The following is a 23,041-nucleotide window of genomic DNA, read 5'->3' as shown; positions in this document are numbered from 1 at the left end:
AGGAGTCCGGAGCGTTCCCCAGCAGGTCAAAGAAAGTGCCCCTATTGCTATTGGACAAGTCACACAGCTCAGAACACGAGAATAGAACAGCACAAAAAAGCTACACACCAGTAAGAGAAACAAAAACTTAAATTACAATACACATTTTTCAAATAACAAAGCCATATATATCAAATAGGAATTTAAAAAAAAATCATGCTCTCGTTAAATCGGGACAGAGAACGGTTTAAAAAAAAAGCTAAGAGGTAATCCTTGTGCAGTGGACCACATGCAGAGAGGAAGCGCATGTGTGGAGGTGCCACCAGGGCGGCGCCACAGCACTGGAGAGCCCGAGAGCAGAGGGAACACGACAGTGGGTAAAAGGGCTTCTCATCGGCATGAGGATGGAAAGAAAGGGTGAGGAAGTCAGTTTAAGTGGCCCAGTGATTGAAGAAAGTACCTCGTTTGGGTTGGAGCTCCCAAAGACCGACATCCGCACCCTTTCAGTCCCTCATCAGAGTTACTGACATTTCTGGAGAAAATTTTAAAATCCTGTAAAAGAGACCGGACAACATCGCTACTCAAAACAGTCTCACTGTATTGATTTACTCATAAAAAAAACTTCTGCGCCATAATAAATATTTTATAAGAGATTAGAACAATACTCTGGCATGCAGGCGAGCAGTTTAAATTTGAAAATTTTCCACATAGCCTAAAGAGCTAGTCCACCATATGCACATTCCCACTGATTGATACAAGCAAAATAAGTACATGAACACAAATGGCAATAGGAATCCAACCAACAGCCACATCGACAAAAAAAGTATTATAGCTTTTAAATTGTTCTAGATTTTGGGTTATATTGCTTTGCAATGATATCATGATACAAACTGGAATTAAATGTCATGTAACAATTTAGCGAAAATGCCTAAAAAGGACACACACACACACTACTCAAACGCGTTATTCTCTGGAAGCCATGACATTGAGTAACCCATTTAGCATTAAACGTGTAAATCCAATTTATTGCATGTGATGCCCTTGCCCACTTCCTGTTCTTCTTTCATGGGACCAGCGTCCACGCCAACGACAGGCTGGTGCTCAAACTCATTCATAGCAAACCTGCTGCTTTACGGATGGTTTATTACAAAAGGGTTTTTGCAGAGCGGCCCCCCCGACGAGGCGTGCGCGCTGGAGACCCTTCAAACTGCACCATCGGTGCTGTTCAGTCCAAAGGCAGTGCTTATGCTCGTGTGTCTTAATGTATGGTGTCCTATTTTTAATACGCAAGAGAAAATTCATTCGGATTTATATTATAGATTCAAGTTCATATACACACAGAAGTAATAAACACACTTTAAGTGTAAAATTCATATAACTGCGGAACATTGCTAAGATATCCCCCCAAAAAGTTCTGATTTGTCACTCCACTTTTTTTTCCCCAATTAACTAAAAAAACTCAAAATTTGATCAGTTCAAACATAAAAAAAAAAAAGACTAAGTGGACAAACCAAAGCATTTTGGGCCCTTATTACCATTGCCACAACACTACAAGAAATTAAGCTGTATTAAAAAAAAAATTATATAAAAAAAAAAAAAAAAAAAAAAAAAGTTAACCACAATGACTCCTGGATCAATTAATTATGCGACCGACTTGCAGACAACTGATCAATATCAACATTAAGAACGACGAGAACAACGATTATCTACTCTAACAAACTGTTAAAGTTTACCACAAAAAAACATTTATATTAAACTCTTACAAATCGGATTTGAATCTTATGTATAAATGCATAAAAGAAGGGAGAGTGCTGTATGTTGCAAGCCTAGCCTATCAGACGGCACGTTAGCGCTACGTCTGGAACTGTGCAATGGCCATACCTTTCAACCCTGTAAAATAACTATCCGAATAAGACGCATGTGTTTCCGGTCTTGCCACAGGCAGAATGGCACCTGCACCAAGCCCTGTTTGCCCAGGTCCGACAACCCCAACAGTCACAGAAGAGACCATGGGTAATGCTACTGCTACACAAAACCATCATCTTATGAAAGCCTGTTAGATCATCAAGTGGATTATGATTATAGAGTTGTAAATATTTATATATTTTTTTATATATCTATGTGTGTGTTAATATAAAAAAAGAAGAGGAATTTACAGCAGTTTGCTCCTAGATTTCCCTTTACAATTCAGTGGCCTGCCATGAGACATGAACCCACATTCACACAAACACTTATACACACACAAGCACGCACGAACGTACATCCACACGAGCGCACAAAATGGGAGCGGGTAATGGGTACCCAGGTCACCTCGTTTGTAAAAAGACTGAGAGGAGAGAGTCCAAATATGACCATAAAAAGGAGAAAAACAAATCCATCCAATCCATCCAATCCCCACCGACATGCAAGATCCACCCCACCCGCCCCAAAAGACATGTGACAAAATTCAGCCGATGGCGGCTTGAGGTAAAAGTAGACAGAGTCCAGCTTAGCTGAGAGAGCCAGAGCTGCCCTGACCAATGGCGCAGGTTTGCTCACACTCAGTGTATATTACAAATTAAAAAGACATTCAAAATCAAAACGAAATGAAAAGTTAAAAATGGCTCAATTTGATTTTTTTTCTCTGTGCATTGGAGGCCAAAAGCCTCTCAGTGCAGGACTGCTGGTAGAGGTTGGTTCTTCTGAGGCCGACCAATTTCGACTGGATTGAAAGATGGCCCCCTGGCTTCAAAACTGCTTTGCTGCAGACAAAGATGCGATAGAGAGAAACGGGAAGAGGAAGAGAGAGAGAGACAGACTGAAGAGGGAGTGTAGAAGTGCGTCTCCTGCTGGTTGACGTCAGGCGAAGTACATAGTGTGCTGGGTATCATAGTGAATCTGGACCGCCTTAGCCAGGGCCTGAGGGTCTCGGCCATTACTCTGTCCTGATACGTGACTGCCCTCAGCACTGCGCACAGGAAATGATACAGAAAGCATTAAAATTAATTCGTTAACTTTATAAGAATGTCCCAGGTTAATAATGATATGCTAATAACCTGTCATGGTCTTTGTCCACTAAGTGGTAGCGGGCACGGAACGCCACAAGCCGGGCATAGTAGGCTGGTGCGGGGATAGAGACGGAGCGGGTGCAGCGCACGTAGGTGTGGCAGAGCTGGTAAGTCAACAGTTGCAGTTCGTCAGCCGTGAAACAGTTGTCATCCCACAAGACGTGATAGTGAGAGGGACGGCTTGTGCCCTGTGAGAAGGAAATGCAAATGTGTGAATCTTGAACGGACAAACGGATAAATTAACAAATAAGCAACTGGGCTGTGACTCACCTGGATACCAGCATGGCTGCACAGGTAGAAGTCAAACTCTGAGGGGTGTGTTATGGTGCTGTCCACTGTAGTGCCTGCTGGGACATTGCCACTCTTCCCGACCTGAGTCAAAGAAATTTGTATACAAGATTTAGAAGAGAATGCAATGAATCTTTCATGTTGATTTTAAGATTAACAAAATGTCCTATAAAACAAGATTTTGTGATGCTTTGTTTATATAACAGGTGTGTTGCTCTAGGTTGTCCACCCACATCGAAATCTCATATTTTGCTTCACATACGCTGGTACTTTAAACATTGAGCAAATGTCTGGCTCTGCACAGTCTACTACGAACCACCCACTTAGACAGTCAGAAACGACAAACCACAGTTTTTGTTTTAACCAAAGGTGAGGCAGTTTAAAGGATGGAAAACAAGCAAAAACACTCTGAAGCAGTCTTATTAAACAGTTAAACACAGTTCCCCCCAAAAAAGTTTAAGTTTTGCCACTTACAGTGTTAAGATTAAGAACACTACTGTTCAAAAGTGTGGGGGTAAGTTTTTTTTTTTTTTTCCAAAATCACATTTCTGAAACTTTCTATTAAAGCAAAGAATCCAGAAAAAAAACATTTTACAAAAATATTAAGCAGCTCAACTGTTTTTAACATTGATAATGATTTGTTGAGCAAATCAGCATATTAGAATGATTTCACAAGGAACATGCGACACTAAAGACTAATGAAATGGCTGCTGAAAATGTTACTGTATTTGATCAAATAAAAGCAGCCTTGGTGAACATAAATAACTTATACCTTACAGTAGATTTATAAAAAAAAATAAAAAAAACACAACTTACCCTCTCTGCTTTGTCAGAGCAAAAGAGTCGAGTGTGGTGACGTTTCTGCACTACAATGTAAGTGATTCCTGGTCTGTAGTCCTCTTCTAGACTGATGCAAGCTTTCCTGATGGCGATCAGCTCTGGCCAGGCAACCTGCACAAGACAATAAACAATATGAATTAATTAGAAGAAAAACTGAACATGTAATTTCTCCATCTCAAAATCACATTTTATTTCATTTCATTCAACTGAAATCAGCTTTCAAATATTATCAATGCAACAGCAGTCTGAGTCAATGCATCTCCTCCGGATGACTCACCTGCTTCATCTGGCCCTCTGAGACTCCTCCGCGGTAGTAGATGATGCGTGTGGGCTTGAATCGGGTAGACTTGTAGAACTGAATGAGGAGCTCTCGCACCATGTTGGTGAGATCCTGGATGACTTCCTGGCTGTAGAACTGTTCCTGGGACAGGTCCTGGCGTGAGGTTTGCACTCGCACGGTGGCACAATAGCGACTGGGGTGCCCATCCATGCTTCCCACCACAGCCGCAATGGACGGTTTCTTCCCATCGCCCGCAGGTGGGTGAGTGACATCGGCCCCCAAGAAGATGACCGGCTGCTGGAACACTGAGGGCCTGATGGAAAGCAAACACAGACATATGAAAGAGCAGAATAGAAGTTTCCTTGCTTTGTTCAGGGAATTTCCAGGTTGGCAATGCATTAAAGCTCTTTAAAATTGCCTATGATTGTCAGTCCTGTTGCTAGGTGACATGGTTATTTTTTTTGAGTGGACTAAAAATGAACAATTTATGAAAGCATTGTTTGGGCCCCAGTCGAATCATGTAGATTTAACATTACAATCTGAAATCACAATGGGGAAAAACACCTGAACTAAAGATGACATCTAAATCTTTTTGTAGCACTTTATTTGATAAAGTGCTACAAAATGTGCTTGCCTTTATGTATAATGCATTTTTTACTAAATATGTAACGCATTTCATGGTAAATGATGAATACCTACTGTTTGTAATTGATATATGTACATATACACATACATACTCTCACCTCATCATAACTATCCCTAGTCCAAAACCCACCTTTGATGTGGCACCAGCACATTGTTGATGCCCCCTAGTTTGGCGTTGATCTTCAGACAGAGATTGGACAGCGTCTGAGGGGACGTCTTCACCACATTCTTCACCTGAACGCACTGAGTGGCCATTCCTAACAGAGTATCTCCCACACGCTTCACTTCCGCTGTAGAGGCACAAAACCACTTCAGCAACACAGTGTCAAATTCTCTGACTATTGTTGTGCTTCATCATTAAAGGAGCTCTCTTTACCATAGACTGGTGTTTTCCCAGGCAGAATGACCACAATAAGCTGTAGTCCCACATAAGACATTTTGAGATGCTTGAACATTGGCTCCACGCTGTCTGCCCCCTGGGCATACTTGCAGAAGCAGGGCTGGCCTTGGATGGGCATCCCTGCGTCCTTGGATATCTTGCGCAGCTGGTCAGTGAAACTCCTTCAAATACACACACACACACAAATTATATTTAACCATGCACTTCTGGTTTTGAAAATGTTTGAAAAAGCTTTCAGAATTAAATCCTTGTCAAAACTGTAAACCGTAACAAATTTAAAACAAATTTTCCAAAATGAAAGGTTTATAAGAAGTCTTTTAATTAAAATAATTGAATCATGCATCTTTTAAATATACTAAAACAGACAGAAAAATTATAAATTTATATAAAAACAAATAGTTCAGAGCAGTCCTTACTTGAGCAAATCCTCTCTGCATTGTTTCTGAGGGGCGAAACAGGCCACGGCCCACACTTTGATCTCTATACCCGCATAAAACTGCTTTCCCCTCATGTCCCAGACACCCTGGTTGGGTGTGGCCACAGTCTTGTTCTGGGGAGAGAGTTCCTACACTCTTAGTGAATCCTTCGTTCTCATCACGAGATACACATTCTACCCAATACCCTACACTGCCAACCCCATACCCACCAACCCCACCCAACTCTAACAGGCCTGGGCTAATAGCAGAAAGCAGACTATGCAGAAAAGACCCACCACCAACCTCCCCATTGGTTAAACGCACAACGTTTTAATATTATAAAATTTAGTCTAAAACTGCAATACAAATTAGCTGTAAAGGTTAAACATGAAGCAAGTAAATTAATGCAATAACACAAAGCATTTATTCAAGGAGGAATGCATCTGAAATATCAATACAGGGGTTATTTGAATTTAATAAAAAAAAAAAAAAAAAAAAAAGAACTGCTCTAGTGTTCAGGGCTTATGAAATACTCTTAAAGGTCCACAATAATAATTCTAAATTAAACCGGTTTAAACGCAATGAAAAAAATACTATATTTTATTACATTTTCATAATAAAATATAATATATAATAATTAATATAATATAATGTAATGTAATGTAATGAAAGGCCCTGAAGACTAGAGCAACTGAAAACACATTAAGATTAAAAGCACGCATAACAAGCACACAAACAAGATGTTAGAGATAATAGTAACTCAATTTTCAGTTGAGTTCATTAACAAATTATTTACAGTGATAGTATAGTATTGACTGCACCCGTACTTAGTGCACAGTATAAGTTAGTGACAGTGATTAAGAAGAATTTATAAAACAAATACATGAGGTTGCAGATCTCTTTACATACAACAGTTTCTCCAAATTAACCAAAACAACTGGTACTGTTTGCAAAGAGAGAGCAATCCCTCAAGAGGTTGTTATTTCACAGGAATGAAGATAAGTCTCTACTGGTAAGTTAATTTTAAACAAGAAAAAAAAATTCTACCAATGATGCTTCTCTACACGAGTAACATCTCACATCAATTTGTGGAAGTTAAAATGAGATGTTTATGTACAGTTGTAGTTTTAAACAACAGCAAACAGCAATAAATGAGATGTGTGGAAGTTTACAGGAGTAATTATAATGATCTAATTGCATTAGAACTGAGCTCCTCAAGTTTCTGAGATGTTAAAATAGATTGTTGATGATGCTGAACAGCATTGGCCAAGTGGAGTCTAATCATCATTCCTTTGGTTAGTCCACTCATCCCACGACAACACACACACACACACATCCCCACGTACACACATGCCATTGCTCCCAGCCCACCCGTACTCACCCTGCACCCGAGCCCCAGTACTCACCCTGCTACAGTCCCTCCCAGTGTCTGTACTCACCCGGCCCCCATACTGAAGCATGGGCGCTGGGAGGACCCGCCCAGTCACCTCTGTCATGTCATTGTGCACCACAATGCCGAACTCTTTTAGGTAAGGGTCAGGCCCACCCACCATGCTGTTGCTTTTGACCTAAAGGAATAACAGGAGTTTTAGTGGTGATTTTTTGTTAAAACAAAGTGATTGGCTCTTTTAACTATAAGGCTGGACTTCTCTTTGTACTGCTGCCATATTGAGCATTGTGATTCATCTTACTCATTTTTCAACAGGTGCCACTCACCAGTCTGCTGATCTCTTCCTGCCTGTCTGGGGCTGAGCGGGCCGTAGCTTTAATCATGGTCGAGGTCTGGTTATCTGTTAGTTTCTTTATACAGCGCTGTCCTGCCACTATGTTACAAACCTTTATGGAGGATACAAGAAAGGATTCAACGAGTGCCAAGTCAAATCAAATTCATTTCTGTACATGTGAAAGCTTGGAAAACACTTTAAATGATGTGCATGTCTCTTACCTCAAGGGGTAGATAGGTGTGCTTCTGTTCTTGCCCCACCTGGAGGCAGGGCAGGTGGGGGTATTTGAGCTGCAGGCTGTACTTTTGTTTGAAATACTGGGCAACGGTGCACTCCATAGCTTGTCCATTCTCGAGCTGCAAAGGAAATCTGTAGAAATGTGCAGAAAATAAGAGAAAATCACTGGTGGGTATAACATAGTATTTTTTAAAATAGTATTAAATGCTTAACTATAGTTTACATCAAATTTTGCAAACACTGGTAAAAATGTAAAAAGCACTAACGTCTGATGGCTGGCTGGGCGGCGTGTGACATTGCACACACGGTACTTCCTCTTCATCTGGCCACAGTGTGTGACCTCCACTTTCAGTCCTAAACACACAATGATATTAACTCAGCAATTCACTTCATAACCACAACTGAAGCAGTTTTGGCCCTTGATGTGGTGCAACATATACCACCGTTCAAAAGATTGGGGTCGGTAAGACTTTTAAAAAGAAATTAATACTTTTATTCATCATTGAAAAAAATTGTTATTATTATTAAATTGATCAAAAGTGACTGTAAAGAGATTTATAATGTTACAAAAGACTTCTATTTAAAAAAAAAAAAAACATCACAGTTTCAACAAAAATATTAAGCAGCACAACTGTTTTCAACACTGATAATAAAGCTGCATTCACGTCCTGTCTAAATTACCATAGGCTCAAGACTGACAACATGTAACGTTCTACACGGAGATGCTCACGTCCTTGGACTAATGCTTTTCTATGGCAACACTATCAACTCCTAAACAAAGCGCTTAAATGAATCTGCTGAAGTCAGGTGGTACTGCGGTCACGTGGTACAAGTCGTAGCTCTCAGAAAACTCCCAGCCTACGAGAACGTGAACGATTTTTAGTTTAGTTGAAATCTTGCAATTGCAGTAATTCCATCATGGTGTAAACAGCATAAGAAGCGTTTTTGAGCACTAAATAGGGCTGTCGTTTAGAAGAAATTTACCTTGCGGTGATTTTGAGTGGCTCAACAGCACAGTATCCAATATTATTGCATTTATTTATTTATGCATGTATTGCTTGCTTACTATATAAATAAGCTTGTTGGGCTATTATTATTCATGGGTACCGAAGACATCACTTCCACTATGGTCGCCATCAAGATAATGTTAGTTAGCTTACTACACAATCTGAATTTAATGTCAATTTAGATAACATTAGCACAATTGATAATTAATCATTCTTTTCAGACAAATCATTGTTTTATGAACGTAGCCGTCCGATGGAGGCTTTAAGACCTTGAAGAATCCTCTGCCGGCTGGTCGCTCCCACTTCACAACGAGCGGGACTCGCACTAATGGCAATTCCCTTTACAGTCCGTTTTTTGATTTCAGCAAATCATTTTGGGCGAAAGCAAACAGCGTGATTATTAATCATAAGCCCAATATCCAGCAAGCCAAGAAAACATGCAATCTACCTGAGGGAAGACGTCTTTCACTATTGTAAGTAAATGCTGTTAAAAAGAGAGAAAAAAAGACACATTTTAAAAATTTTACCTTCCAGTGTATTCTTAAACTTGGATCTCATTATTAAAGCACAAATAAATTCAAGTACCAAAAGCAGCCCACACTCCAAGTTATCTTTAATTAAAAAAATATGCATTTTCATCCATTCATAGGCTAAATGGCTGCAATAACATTATTTAATTTTGCCATTGTTTAAAAAAAAAAAAAGTACTGACTGACGTTTCAGACTTTCAGTTCTTATGCTTTCAAATTTTATGCCATATATATATATATGTATGCAGGCTATGTCATTTTACTACACCACTTCGGCAGTCACAAATCACATGGTACAATTTACTCAGGCAGATGGTTTGTGTGTAACGTGTGACATTGTTTAATGACATTACAATTCTTTTTAGACTCATTGTTCATAAATAGGTTAAGCAAAACAAATTTGATTATTTTTGAAAACCTTTTATACACTTAACTGCAGACACGTAAATTTCATACACTATGTGGTACAGTACAAATATTTTAGCATCCCTTCTCCTTTAAAGAATCACAATTGTCTCTTATTTTCCTTTTCTTAAGTTGGCAAGCCTAGCTGCCAGTGGTCCCTTCTGATTGAAGACAACCTTTTATTTCGCCGATCTAACATCTTTGAGATTGAGTAAAATTGTAGTTCAGGGTTTCTCTGACGACTGTTGTTACAGCTAACAGCACAACATATCCTGGACATATTGTAACCAAAAAGCATAACGGCTAATGCTAATGCTTCTGCTTTGGCAGTACGTGGGAAAGGAGACCAGAGGCCGTTTTTTTTTTTTTTTTAAATGGATGTCAATGGAGGAGAGGCTTCACTAAACAGCTTTTTAGAGGAAACAGCTTATTTAATTAATCGACAGCCTATCGGCAAATCTTTAACTTTTTACACTAATAATACTTTTGGAATGACCTATTTTTAGAGTTTACACCTAAAAAAGTTTTATAAGAGAAGACACTGACTTTTTGCGACAGGTGGGATTCAGCTTGCAGCACTTCTCATTCATTCCTATGGTATCCATATACGGCAATTGAGTGTCGAGCAACTCTGACTGAAATTCAATGATGTCAAGGCTTTAATGTGATTGGTTATTAAAGCACACGTGATCCAAGTTGACCGCTGTGCTTTCTCCAAAAGTAAGTAATAGACAGTCAAACAAAGTTTTGCGATCACGATACCACGTTATTGATAATACCGTAACATCCCGATAACCAATCACACACGATTCTGTTGAGCTTATAAATGCAGTGGCCAATCAGAGGCGTTCAGATGAGTCATTGCTGAAACGTCGGTGTTTTGTTCAGTGCGTGCGCTCTAGGGGTGCAACGGTTCAATTTACTCACGGTTCGGTTTGCATCACGGTTTTGGGGTCACGGTTTCGGTACGGTTCGGTATGTGCTATGTTCAGGGGAAAAACTATATCGTCAAATAGAAATAATGAAAATAAGAACAAATAATCTAACTACAAGCAACAGCACAAATAAATAAACAGTGAAAAAATATACAAATAAAATAAACAGTGCTTTTCAGTTTTTTTAGGTAGGTCTAACATAGTTTTTAGGTACAGAAATTGAATAAATCAAATGTAAAATAACATTGCATATTTTACTGTATAAATTAAAGATTAATCCTTATTAAAGTTACAAAAGTTATTCAATCAAGAGCAGTAAGAGATTTCCTGTTGCTGTTTGATTAACATTAAGAAAGTGCTGTCACTTTAAGAGAACGCACTGATACTGTACGTTCAGCCGACTATGTCTGCTAGGATACTCACCAAGACGGGCATTTTGACATAATTTTTGTGTGAATTTGTCCATTCAAACACAATACTTCACAGAGAGCTTAATATTTGCGCACGCTCCGAGATGCAGGTTCACACGCTTCGGATGAGCGACCACACAGATCTTCTCACTGCGCGAGCGAGTTCACGTCTTCTGGCTCTTTAATATTTAAACTGGCAAGGCTTAAATGAGTTTAGTTTAAACACAGATAGCAACGTGTGCTGTTCAGGTCTCACCTGCGCTATCAACACGTGATGACGGCATAAATGACAGTTATTCCAGCATAAAGCACTCGCATTGATTAAAGAGTGACTGGTTTGTCCACGTATTGTTTTTTCTCTCTCTCATCGCTCTTGTTGTAATGTATTGGGAAGCCAGAATTTGTATCCATCAACAGAAACATGCATTAGCCGAACTCTAACAAACCATATTACAGATGCATTGTCAGATTTAAGTTGAACCGTGGTCCTAGTGTATGCCGAACCGTGTGTGGAGAACGGTACGGTTCGATTTTTTACCGAGAACTGTTGCACCCCTAGTGCGCTCACTGACTGAATCTGCTCTCTGGCAAATTCGCTCATCAGAAACAAAGTGCAGATGTGCGTACAATGTAAGTAAGAGACTCATTTCACAGTGTAAACGGCTTCAGTGATTATAATGAGAGTTTTTGAGAGTTCTTGAACTCTGGCTAGACAGAAGTCAATGATGTTCTTTGATAATGTAATTATTCTTTGCTCTCTTTCTGTACAATGAAAGTGTTACAATTAGTAATTTACAATGTTTAAAAGGTTTTGTGTAGTGAATAGATTAGTGAAATCTATTCACTACACATAAAACCTTTTATTACACTAACATTAGGCTACTTTGCCCATCACCCGTTATAGATCAACTACTATCATCTATAAAGGTGTAAAATGCATTTACTTAGAACGATTGATGGCAAACTGATTTTTTTTTACAGTTGCTTGTCATACACTGCAGTTGGCTCGTTAGTATAGCGGTATTACAATATTGCGGTCATCACAAAAGCCCTAGCACTAAATCTTATTAGAAAACTATTATGAAGGATCATGTGAAACTGAAGTAATGGCTACTAAAAATTCAGCTTTACCATCACAGGAATACATTTTATGTTGAAATATACTAAAATAGAAACCATTTTTTATTGTAATAATTTCACAATAGTGCTGATTTTACTGTAATGTTGATCAAATAGATGTAGACGTGGTGAGCATAAAAGACTCTTCAAAAACAAAATAAGAAACATCTTACCAGCTCCAAACTTTTGATAGGTAGTGTAAACTAAATTTGAGCTACAGTAAATGACATTATGAACCATTTTACAGCAACATGCTTCACCCCTCACCTCGGATCTCCTTGGTGAACTTGACACGTTGTGAATCTGTAAGGGGCTTGGTCTGCTCGTTGATGTTCTGGATGTCCAGAACCTCACACATGAACTCAATGACAGGCTGGGCTCGGTAGAAGGCTGTAGCTGAAACTGCAGCATGTGGAAAATAAAATTAAAATAGGCAGAGTTGGGCATATTCTCAAGATGCACAAAAACAAATAGAAGGAAAAGATTTAGGAAGACAAAACATACCATCTATGTTGAGCATCATGTTCCACATTGCTGGACGGACAGACTGATGGAAACCAAACCAAACCTCCCTCCCTCCTCCCAGTGGGTGGTAATACCCCTCTGGTGGTGAGAAGAAGGAACGACCTACTGGAGTGTACCTGTATCAAAAGGCGCGAAAGATGTCAGGCCAACCCAAAAAAAAAAAAAAAAGTTTACACAACTCACGTGGGCAAATATGATTTCAGAGACTGTGGCTTACCGCATGGATGGCAGGTGACGAGTGATGACATCCAGAGCCTGTACAGAATCCTCTGGGACCTCATTCAAGTGACCAGACAGAGCTTCCAGGAGCATCTGCAGACTCACCACTGACACCCACTGCAGAGACACCTTGAAGGTCTGATCCTTCCCCTCACCTGGCAATGTCACCTCCAGATCCACCTGCATCACATGTCAAGAACGCTTATATTTAAAAGGAGCTTTTCTTCTCGCAATAAGAAGTAAAACACAAGGATATTGTTATGTTTATTAAACATTTGGGAAAAAACAAATACTGCATTTGAGCATGCTTTGGTTACCCTGTCTCTCCCGATGGGTAGCGGATGTGCCGTATACATGTTCCTCTTGCCATCATAACCAGGCTGCCTGTCCCCAAAGATCTGCATCTTAAAATGTCTCACCATCGTATCCACCACCTCTCTATAGAATAAAACATCCTAAATTTACAATCATTTGAATACATTTCCACTGCTAGCTACATTTTCATGAATACATCCTCAACATAAATTAATACACACACACTACTGTTCAACAGTTTGGGGTCAGCACTTTTTTTTAGGATAATGATAAAATAATTATTTTAATCAGCAGGGATGCGTGAAACTGACCAAAAATGTCCGCAAAGACATTCATAATGTTACAAAAGATTTCTATTTAAACTTTCTACTAAGAATCTTGAAAAAAAAAAATGTATCAGTTTCCACTAAAACATTAGGAAGCACAACTGTTTTCAAGATTGATAATAAGAAATGCTTCTTGAGCACAAAATCAGCATAATAGAATGATTTCTGAAGGATCATGTGACACTGAAAACTGGAGTAATGAAATTAAATGCAAAATAAATATATGCAGCTTTGGTGAGCATAAGACTTCTATCAACAAAAAAAAAACATTCCTAGCAATTCCAAGAGGGTCCTCGCACCATTGACCCCAAATTTTTGAATGGCAGTGTAAATAAAATCTGATCATCTGTACAATTTAGAATATAAAAATGGATATTAATTTATTTGAAAGAAATCTATATTTATCTGCTTGCACTCACCTGTTGACCCGGCGGGGTCGCTTTTCAGGCTTGATGTCAATGTCATAATGGTAGACGTCGATCTTGGGGATCTGCACCTGGAAGTGATTGGCCAGCAGGCGAATCGGCTTCCCCACCGTACCCAAGCCGGGCCGGCGTGGTGGTTGGAAGAGGGAGGTAGGGGCAGGCGGGCCTGGAAGAAACAAACAATAATTTTGTTTAGATGAAGCCAAAAGACTGAACCTTCATTTAACGTAGTAGTGGCTACTGACTGTGATCTCATCTGACATATACCATACACTGACGTGCCCTTTTCTTTCATGGAACAACACAATAGGGAGAATGCCTGGCTTTCAGATTGATTAACAAGGAAGAACAGAATGACAGAGATACAAACAACTTAACAAGGCGACATGACTTGACCCTTAACCCGCAAACGGGGTAAAAAAAACCCCCAACAAAATAAGAAACAATAATAGCCAATCATTAATGACCCGCCTCCAGGCAGCCCCACGCAAGCTATCAGACAAAAGGGGGGGTGGCGTTGCAATCTGGGATGATGCTATCACAACCCACCAAATCATTTGCCTGCAAAAAACTTTGTTATAATAGTAAAACATGATGACCAACTGAAAGTTAGTCCTATTTAATCCAAATAGACACTGATAAGCAGGAATAGCTTCAAACTATGCAACATACATTCACTTCCTTATTTCAAAATTTTCAATGTTTTTTGGGGGGATGGATGGCTATTGGGGCCCATCAGAGTGATATGATGTACCCTTTTGTCAAACCGCTGTGGTTTGCAGGGGTCTAAGCCCCTCACAGACCTACACGCTCCAGTTAGCAAGCAAAGCGCCAGGAAGAACAATTGGGAGCCTCTATAACCGCTCTCTCATCCCTTCCACATACTGTCTGCCTATGGCTCCCCCTCCTCAATGCCAACAAAGCTCTCTGAACTACAGCATGAACACGGCTGGGGTGGAGATGGGGGAAAACCTGCATTCATCAAAAACCAAGAGGACTCTATATATAGGCCACTCAGCTGTTACACCTCACATCAAGATGGAGTGTCAGACACAATCGCTAAAAGTGGGCAGCTACTGCCTTCAGTCCGTAATCAGGGTCTCACTGCACTCATTATCAAGCCTGTGGTATCCTGATGCCTTCAATTGCATTAGGAGTAAAGTAATCCATGAACAAAGGTACTGGATTGCTTATTTGATCCAGAACATCTAACACTGCCTGACCGTCTAGCAGTCATCTACAGTATAAGGGTATGTTCAAAATGGAATACCATTTCAGCATCTACTAAATACTGTTAAGCATACACTATATACTATGTACAGGGTTTCTGCAGGTTTTGTGAGATTCATAAAACAAGATGCACTTACAAAATTACATTAGATAAGTCTTATTTTGTGAACTGATGTGAAATCAATCAAAATGAAGTGAGTTTATGATTAAAACAAGAACAAATATCAGCCAGCTGGCTCAGAAAAATAAGAGAAAACATTTCCATACCCCATTAACATATTTATTCTGTTTTAAGCATAAACTCACTTCATTTTAATTTATCAGAAAACAATACTTCATGTTCAAAATGCATCTCAAGTAAATGTACCTTGATTTCAGGATAGATCATTTAGATATTTGTATTGGGGAAAAAATACTAAGGAAGATATAAATTTTTTTTGCAGTGCACGCAACATTTAATGCCATGACTTCATAAATGTAAGACTTTCTACTCTGATTTAAGACCTTTTAAGGCCTTAGAAAGACCCACAGAAAACAGCATTGGTTTTTAATTCCATGTTGTTTAAAATGTCATAACACTTGGCAGTCCAAACAAATAATCAATCACAATGACACTTAAATATTTGAGCTGTAATTTCTTCTGGTTCATTCATCAAATAAAGCAGAAATGAAACAATTTAGACAAACATAATAGGTTATCTATGCATTTTATGCATACAGAAAATCTGAATATTGTGCAAAGGAATAGTACTATGCAACCCTAAACATGACAATTGTGACAAAAATCGAGAGGGCTTTAAATTAACATGGCACATTTTTTACTCCGCTGCATCGGGAATGTCAACAAGATGAACATGTAATCGATCCTTTAATTTGGCTATGAAAAAGAAAATTCCAAACTGTATCTCTCTACTGGGGGCAAATGCAGTATCTCTCTACTGGGGGCAACAGGCTAAAAGTGTCATGCTGTGAGCTAAATGGCATGAGAGGCTTAAACTGAGGGGCAGCTGGACTAAGTGATGACTCAGTAATGACACTGAGTCTCATGACACAGGCAGATCACCTGGATTACACAGCGGATGCTAGACATGACAAAGATATGTAGGATCCATGTTAACTACTTACTGAATCACACACAATCAATACATCCAGATCTGTAAGAGGCTGCAGTTACCCAAACACAAGAGCTGCTTTTACGGCTGTTGATCTTTCATATGCTTCCCCTTAATTTTAGATTACCAAATAATACTTATTAAAATTATAACGAAACTATGTAAGATTGCAACAACATCAAAAAGAACTGTGGTTTTCAACCCATTTTATTCCTTCAATGTGTCACATTTGGGTTTAATTTTTCATCAGGCATTGAATAGATGTTGAAATGCGGGCATTATTAGCAGTATGGGAGTTCTGCTAAACATTGAAAAACAATGCAATGTTTGGCAGTTATTTATTCAATTATTTTTATTAAAGATTCCAATTTTTCTATGAATTGTTCACAATAAGACCAGAAATGCTGAACCATTAAGGTCAATTTTGATTCCATGTTGACTTTTAAAATCTTGTTTTGTAGTAACAGATAAAAACAATGCTAATTTTGGCTGGCAGAGGACACGAGACTCTGACAGCCACAGAATGTCAACAAACACAAGCGTACAGAGCTTTATTGTGCCGGAGCTCAGAATTACACAACAGTTTAATATATTGTAATCAACATGCATTGTCATTCCTGCAAACACTTTGATGGCAGATCTTTGGCATTGCCTGACCTCACAGCTGAAGAACAGAAGTTACATTTACAGAACATACATTCCTTTTCGTTTTTTAAAAAAGAATCTTTGTTACAACATGCACCTTATTCATTTCCTTATTAGAGCATGCTCTCAAACAAAGTGCTAATTAAGAGTCATTTACAAGGCTTTCACATTTGTCCAATAAACAAACGTGATTATAGACAATACAGATTGAATAAAAATGAAGTTAATGAGCCAGAAGACCTGCAAGGTTAATGAAAAGCATCACTGGAGAGAAGCAGGACACATCAGATGTTTTCAAAAGCACTGATGCATTAAACAATATAAAAACAAATGCACGGCAATTTGAAGTCAAAGCGAACTAGCTCTCAAAAAAAAAATGATACTGTACCAACATCGCTTAATTCTCATGCATGTCATGGTCTAAGATCATAATTAAGCCAATTTGTCAGAGGTCAGCGAGTTCATTCTTATAGTGACAACAGCTAGTCGTTGGCTGTGCACGGAGTTAGATACGTGACATTGGCGCTTAAAGTCCTGTCAACCGTTATCCTCTGGAATGGTCAGCATTTAGGCATAAACAAACGCACATGGGGGTCACACAAAGCGCCAACAATAAAAAAGAGGGGGGGAGAACATCCGCGCCCGTATCAACTACACCGCACGCGAGCGTTCTATTTGCGTTTCAAGCTCGCGCAAAAACATTCATAACGATATGTGCACACTTCGCTAACAAACCGTCTGGGATAAAAACATTAGAAAGGTGTTACTTTTAAAGCAGAGAACGTGTTATTTAATATGCAGGCTTGTTCATGGCAGACGCGGAAGAAAGATGCGTGTGGTTAAATTCCCACCACCACACAATGCCGTCCTGTCTTCCGCACTGGGCTAGAACCATTTAACGCTAATTCAGTAATAAACATACACTTGTTGGCTTCCCAAAATCTCCTTCGCCGAGGCAGAGTACGATTAACAACAGCTTTGTGTCGTTAGTACGGTTTTGACAAGCGGGCGTAGCGTCATAGGGGATTGTTTTCGTTTTTTCCGTCGAGGCCTAAACAGCGCGCTACCGCGGGCCCTGGTGAGGCAGCGCAACGGCCCACACTACGCTGTCATACGGCTCGTTTTTTAGCACTTACCGGGTCCGAGCGCTTCCATGGCCGAGGGCTCTCTCTCCGTCTCTGTCCCGGCCTGGCGGCTCCGTACCGACACTGAAATTGGGGGCGGTATCTCGAAGCTTAAGGTGGCTAATTTAAGAAATGGAAGGATGCGTAGATGTGCAGCGCTTGCCTGCGTTGTCTTCTGAGTGATTTAAAGCGGATCCATGGGATTTGTAAGTGCGCATGCGCGGGGACGCGAAATTCGGTTGGTGGACGCGCACATTGACACACGCAGGGAAAACGATAAAGGTTTGGGCGGTGAAGTACACGGATACACAGGCTAGCCAAGTTGTGTGTAGCAGTACATAACTTCATTTTAGCAACAGCTCATGGCACTGAAATTAATGCAGTCCAGTTGGCCATATAAATCCAGGAAAAATCTGCTGCGTGCACACTCATTTCAGTTGTAAGTGCCATTTGACACGTGCATTGATTAATAGCAAATCAGTTGTGGATGGTCAAAGGTTTAATCATTGACAAGCACTCAAAAGTTTGTGAATGTTTTTCTTTTTCTTTCTCTTTACGTGTTATCTTAACTAACAGAGTACATGAAGCATACTGAAATTTGCTTCATATTTTATTATAGAAATATCCTGCCCCCATGTGGCAACTTGCCTTTTTGCTGGAACTCTGTTGTTGTCCATTTTACAGTCAACATTGACCAATCCGACGCGTTATTGGTGTTTCAGCTCTGACCGTCCTGTCCAATCAGCACAGCCCAAAAGCGCCTAACAACCGTTCATCCAATAGCGATGCTCGAAAAGAATGACGGAGAAAGTTAAAGAAAAGCGCTCGAGCCCAGCGCGCGAAGGGTGAAGTTCTATTCGTTTACCACCATCGGGCGGGAGATGGCTGTATACATTTTGGCATTGTAAAAATAACGTTTACATTTAGATTTTATGACATTTTGGATAAAAAGACTGCTTTTTTTTTTTTTTTACGTTTATACGGCTTTGAAGTGCCTGCATCGTGCGATTGATGTAGTTTCGTACCGAATAAAACTCGAGACACGACCTAAAGATGAGCTCTCTTCTGTCTGAGCGGGTAACGTATCAGAGCAAAATAACAATATATTACTTCCAAAATACATGTAAATGACTACATTTGTTGAACAAATACTAGTTGGCAACTAATTCGCCCAACAGGTGATAACTATTTTGAATGAATTCGTCAGGTTATTTGTGTTTAGCTAACCAGCTTAGCTGTTCATCCTGTCTTTTGTCATGTAAGGCCAGAGGAATTGTGCACACTTTATTTGATTTTTTATCTTAATTGTTGCCAATGTCGAATTTCTTTTTATTATATTCCATGTAAGTTAGTGTTTACGGCAAAAAAAAAAAGAATAATAAATAAGGTGTAGGTTGCTTTCTAGTTATAATGTAACGTTAGTGCTTGTAAAAGGTATGTATATTTACGTTCTCTTGTGTTTACAAAAGCACGCGATTTATCAAATTAAAACTAGTTTTATTTTTGCAATGGAAGTCTGTCAAATTAGTATTAACATGCATACCAAATGTAATATTTTATAGCCTGTAGATCTGGCTGAGGCGGGAACAGCTGAAAGTGATTCAGATAGTGGAATGGGCTCACCAGTGGAGGAGCCTGTGATTGACACCAACATGGTCACTGAAGACCAACAAGGTTAGTTGGATAAGATCTTTTTTTATAATGGTAGAAAAACAACTATTTGAGAATTTGATTCATTTATATTTGTTGATAAATGAGCAAAAGGAATGCTTTTGACACTTCTGAACAGTAACACCTAAAATATATTGTGGGATGATAGATCCTTTTTCAACTATTGTGTTTCAGATTCAGATGAAGATATCACAGTTAGTCGGAAGGGCCGCTCTCGGAAGGCACTGCAGGACAGTGACAGTGATGGGGAGCAGGAAGAGGCTGGGATGGCAAATGCTCTGGTCCTGTCAGAGTCCAGCGATGAGGAGACAAAGACTAAGGAGACTGAAAGCATCAAAAGGAAGCGAGGAAAACGAGTATCCCATATCTCAATGGACAGTGATGAGAGTGAGCCAGAGAAAGTGGAAGTCCAAGTCAAACCAAAAGAAGCAAAGAAGAAGAGGGAGAAGTCACAGAGACGCAAAGAAAAAGAGAAACGCAATGTTGCCCTTGTAAAACGACTGAAAGAAAAAACAGAGGTGGGTGCTTAGAACATTTAACAACTAGCGGTTTCAGAATTATTTGTTTTAATCTCTTTTGTTTACTTTTTTCTTTCTTATTTTAAGGAGGCCCTTCCAATCAAAGCACTTAATGACAGTGGCTATTTGCTCGGAGACTCTGATCTATTTGACGCCCAGTTAGAGGAAGACTCTGAACCACAATTGGAAGGTGAAGAGGAAGAGTCTCTAGATGCTATCCGATCAGCTGTGAAAAAGAAGGCCAAACAAAAAGTAAGCACAGACTGTTGCTTTGACTGTCTGAAGTCACCACATGATTTAAATCTGTTATAATTACTTTTTATTATTATTTATCTCTAGCCTCATCTGTCTGAGTTCAGTGGAGATGAGGAACAAGAGAACAGGTCGCCACGCAAGGTGAGATTTTTTTATTATAGTGATACAGTATCATTGATTGTGTTAACTGAGTATAATAAAATCACTGACTTGTTTTCAGGAGAGGAAAGCAGCAAAAGCCAGCAAGCAGGCACTCAAGGAGCTTCACAGTGAGAGTCAGAGACTTGTGAGAGGTCAGTCAGAAGTTACATCTGCTAGGCTCACTAAGTGCATTTACATGCACTTTAGGAGTCTGATTTCAGTTAGACTAAAACAATCAAGTGAATGCTGTTCTTTTGAACTTTCTATTCATGCATCACGGTTTCCACAAAAATTTTAAACAGCACAACTGTTTTCAACATTGATAATAAGACTAAATGTTTCTTGAACACCAAATCAGCATATTAAGAATGATTTCTGAAGGATCATGTGACGCTGAAGAATAGAGTAAAGGGTTAGTTCACCCAGAAATGAAAATTCTATCATTATTTACTACCCATTTAAACCCATAAGACCTCCGTTCATCTTCGGAACACAAGTTAAGATATTTTCGATGGAAACTGACAGCCCTCTGACCCTCCATAGACAGCAAGGGTACTACCAAGATCAACGTCCAAAAAACGTAGCAAGGAGATCGGTAAAATAATCCATGTGACATAAAATCAGTAAGCTTTTATTTTGACGGGTTGCCGGCAAGTAAGTATATGCGCTTCTGGGTTTAGCGCTGCCGATTGTAGAGCGTCAGTGAATGAAATGTCACAGTTTTGCATTGTGCTTTGAAAATGTTAGCGGGTAGCCTAGATTTATGCTTTCAGTTTGAATAGAAAGCTTATACAGTACAGTTTGTCGATATAAAATGGTAATTGTGAGTTAACAGCTCTCAACCATGTTGGTACGCAAACGCGCGCTCTGAACTAATTTACACAGCGCATTTCTTATTTTGGTCGTGCATGCGGACCACTTATGTGCACCCCTGTGTGTGTATGTATATATATATATATATATATGGGCAATTCCAGCGTTACGGATGTGACATTCGCAGTCAAAACCTGAAATATAAATTCTCATAAATTGTATTCATTACCAATATATTGAACCATCTCTTTATATTTTTCAAAACCTCTTAAAAAAAGAGTCAGACATCAGAAAAGTTTCAGTCTATAAACCTGTTTTATATTTTAAATGAGGGAAATACACATGCATTACGGATGTGACAAAAAGGAGACACGAGTTTCTGGGAGACAACATTTTGTAGAATTTCTGCTATTTACAATGTACAAACCAGAAGCAACAATATCTGCCGAAATGAGAAGGGTTGGCTATTTACAAAACCTAAAATATAAATTTTGTTTACATTTTCATTTTTGTGTTTCACAGGAAAAATCTATGTTATGGACGTGACATCTCTCTGTTACGGATGTGACCGTTCTTAAAGCGGAATTTATCCGACTATGGAAATGCGTATAAAATGCTTTAAAAACTTTAACAGAGACTATATAACAGAGATAACAGACTTTAACAGAGATATAAAGACACAATATGTAAGATTTTTTTATTAAAATATCCAAAAACCACTAGAACAGTGTTATATATTTTGCTGATTTGTGTACTTACATTATCCCAAATGTTTCGAAGAATGTTTAAATCCAGAGAAATAAGCAATTTTAACTAGTGACACAGACGTGTCCATAGTGTCATTGTGTCGCCTGCATCATAACCCTCGATTTCCGGTTTTGTTTTGTAGAAAACATGGAAACACCAAAGACACTTTAAAGGGGTCATATGATGTAGAGACCTGCACTCCCGCGGGAGTACCGCGGGACCCAACACAATAGGGTGTGGCGCGGGACAACTCTTGATGGGCGAGTGCGGGTGCGGGCGGGAAGAGACTCGTGTGTGTGCGGGATGCGGGAGAATAAAATGATTCGCGGGACTCCCGCAAAATAGAAATTATCTAAACATAAAGTGTCTAAAACATAAACATTTTTATTTATCTGTTGCACAAAAGCAAAAAGAACAACTAATAGCTATTAACATTAAAATGATTGACATGCGCAAGCTAGGCAGAGTTTCTATTTATAACACGTGTTTAAAGGGTTGCGCAGTGTAGCCAATCACAGACTCAGCTGTTGATTTCTGGAACGCAATGGCCAATCAGAGGTGATTAAGTTAGAATCTACTCACCGCAGTGAAAATCCTCTCATTTTAACACACGAAGTGTAGACACCGTGAAAGATTAATTGTGCATATATTTATTGTGTTATAACGGAGCTTTATGAGATCGCGATTAACTGAGATGTCAACTTTTAGTGATA

General features: G+C 39.3%; 2 protein-coding genes across 10 annotated transcripts in view; one reads left to right on the top strand and one right to left on the bottom strand.

The window, feature by feature from the left end:
* Positions 1–6: 6 nt before the first annotated feature.
* Positions 7–18,412, bottom strand: LOC107654739 (protein argonaute-4). Of its 7 annotated transcripts, none has more exons than XM_016441964.1 (19): positions 18,196–18,412; positions 14,067–14,238; positions 13,324–13,444; positions 13,005–13,186; positions 12,767–12,903; positions 12,530–12,664; positions 9,312–9,347; positions 8,123–8,210; positions 7,841–7,988; positions 7,612–7,731; positions 7,302–7,463; positions 5,896–6,044; positions 5,456–5,640; positions 5,210–5,369; positions 4,432–4,747; positions 4,131–4,265; positions 3,297–3,398; positions 3,015–3,214; positions 7–2,926 (listed from the first exon to the last, which is right to left on the bottom strand). In XM_016441964.1, exons 1-19 carry the CDS (start codon positions 18,212–18,214, stop codon positions 2,818–2,820), a joined length of 2,676 nt encoding a protein of 891 aa, XP_016297450.1. In that variant the 5' UTR covers positions 18,215–18,412; the 3' UTR covers positions 7–2,817. The 7 variants fall into 7 exon arrangements, with proteins under 7 accessions (XP_016297450.1, XP_016297451.1, XP_016297452.1 ...); XM_016441965.1 differs by having other exon boundaries at positions 5,896–6,029; XM_016441966.1 differs by having other exon boundaries at positions 7,335–7,463.
* Positions 18,413–18,506: 94 nt separating this feature from the next.
* Positions 18,507–23,041, top strand: part of clspn (claspin) — a 15,351-nt gene continuing 10,816 nt past the window's right edge. Inside the window, exons 1-6 of one of the 3 annotated variants that reach the window (XM_016441961.1) lie at positions 18,507–18,622; positions 19,746–19,857; positions 20,029–20,372; positions 20,460–20,624; positions 20,712–20,768; positions 20,848–20,920. In XM_016441961.1, coding sequence (XP_016297447.1) covers positions 19,797–19,857; positions 20,029–20,372; positions 20,460–20,624; positions 20,712–20,768; positions 20,848–20,920 — 700 coding nt within the window. In that variant the 5' untranslated portion in view covers positions 18,507–18,622; positions 19,746–19,796. Of the gene's footprint in view, positions 18,623–19,011; positions 19,261–19,599; positions 19,618–19,745; positions 19,858–20,028; positions 20,373–20,459; positions 20,625–20,711; positions 20,769–20,847; positions 20,921–23,041 lie in introns of those variants that run through there. The other 2 variants (XM_016441960.1, XM_016441963.1) reach the window with 2 other exon arrangements.

This window comes from Sinocyclocheilus anshuiensis, unplaced genomic scaffold (assembly GCF_001515605.1).
Source record: "Sinocyclocheilus anshuiensis isolate Anshui unplaced genomic scaffold, SAMN03320099.WGS_v1.1 scaffold195, whole genome shotgun sequence".
In the NCBI taxonomy this organism is placed as follows: Eukaryota; Metazoa; Chordata; class Actinopteri; order Cypriniformes; family Cyprinidae; genus Sinocyclocheilus; species Sinocyclocheilus anshuiensis.
Note: the sequence above shows the minus strand (reverse complement) of the source record. Positions and strands in the feature narration are given on the sequence as shown.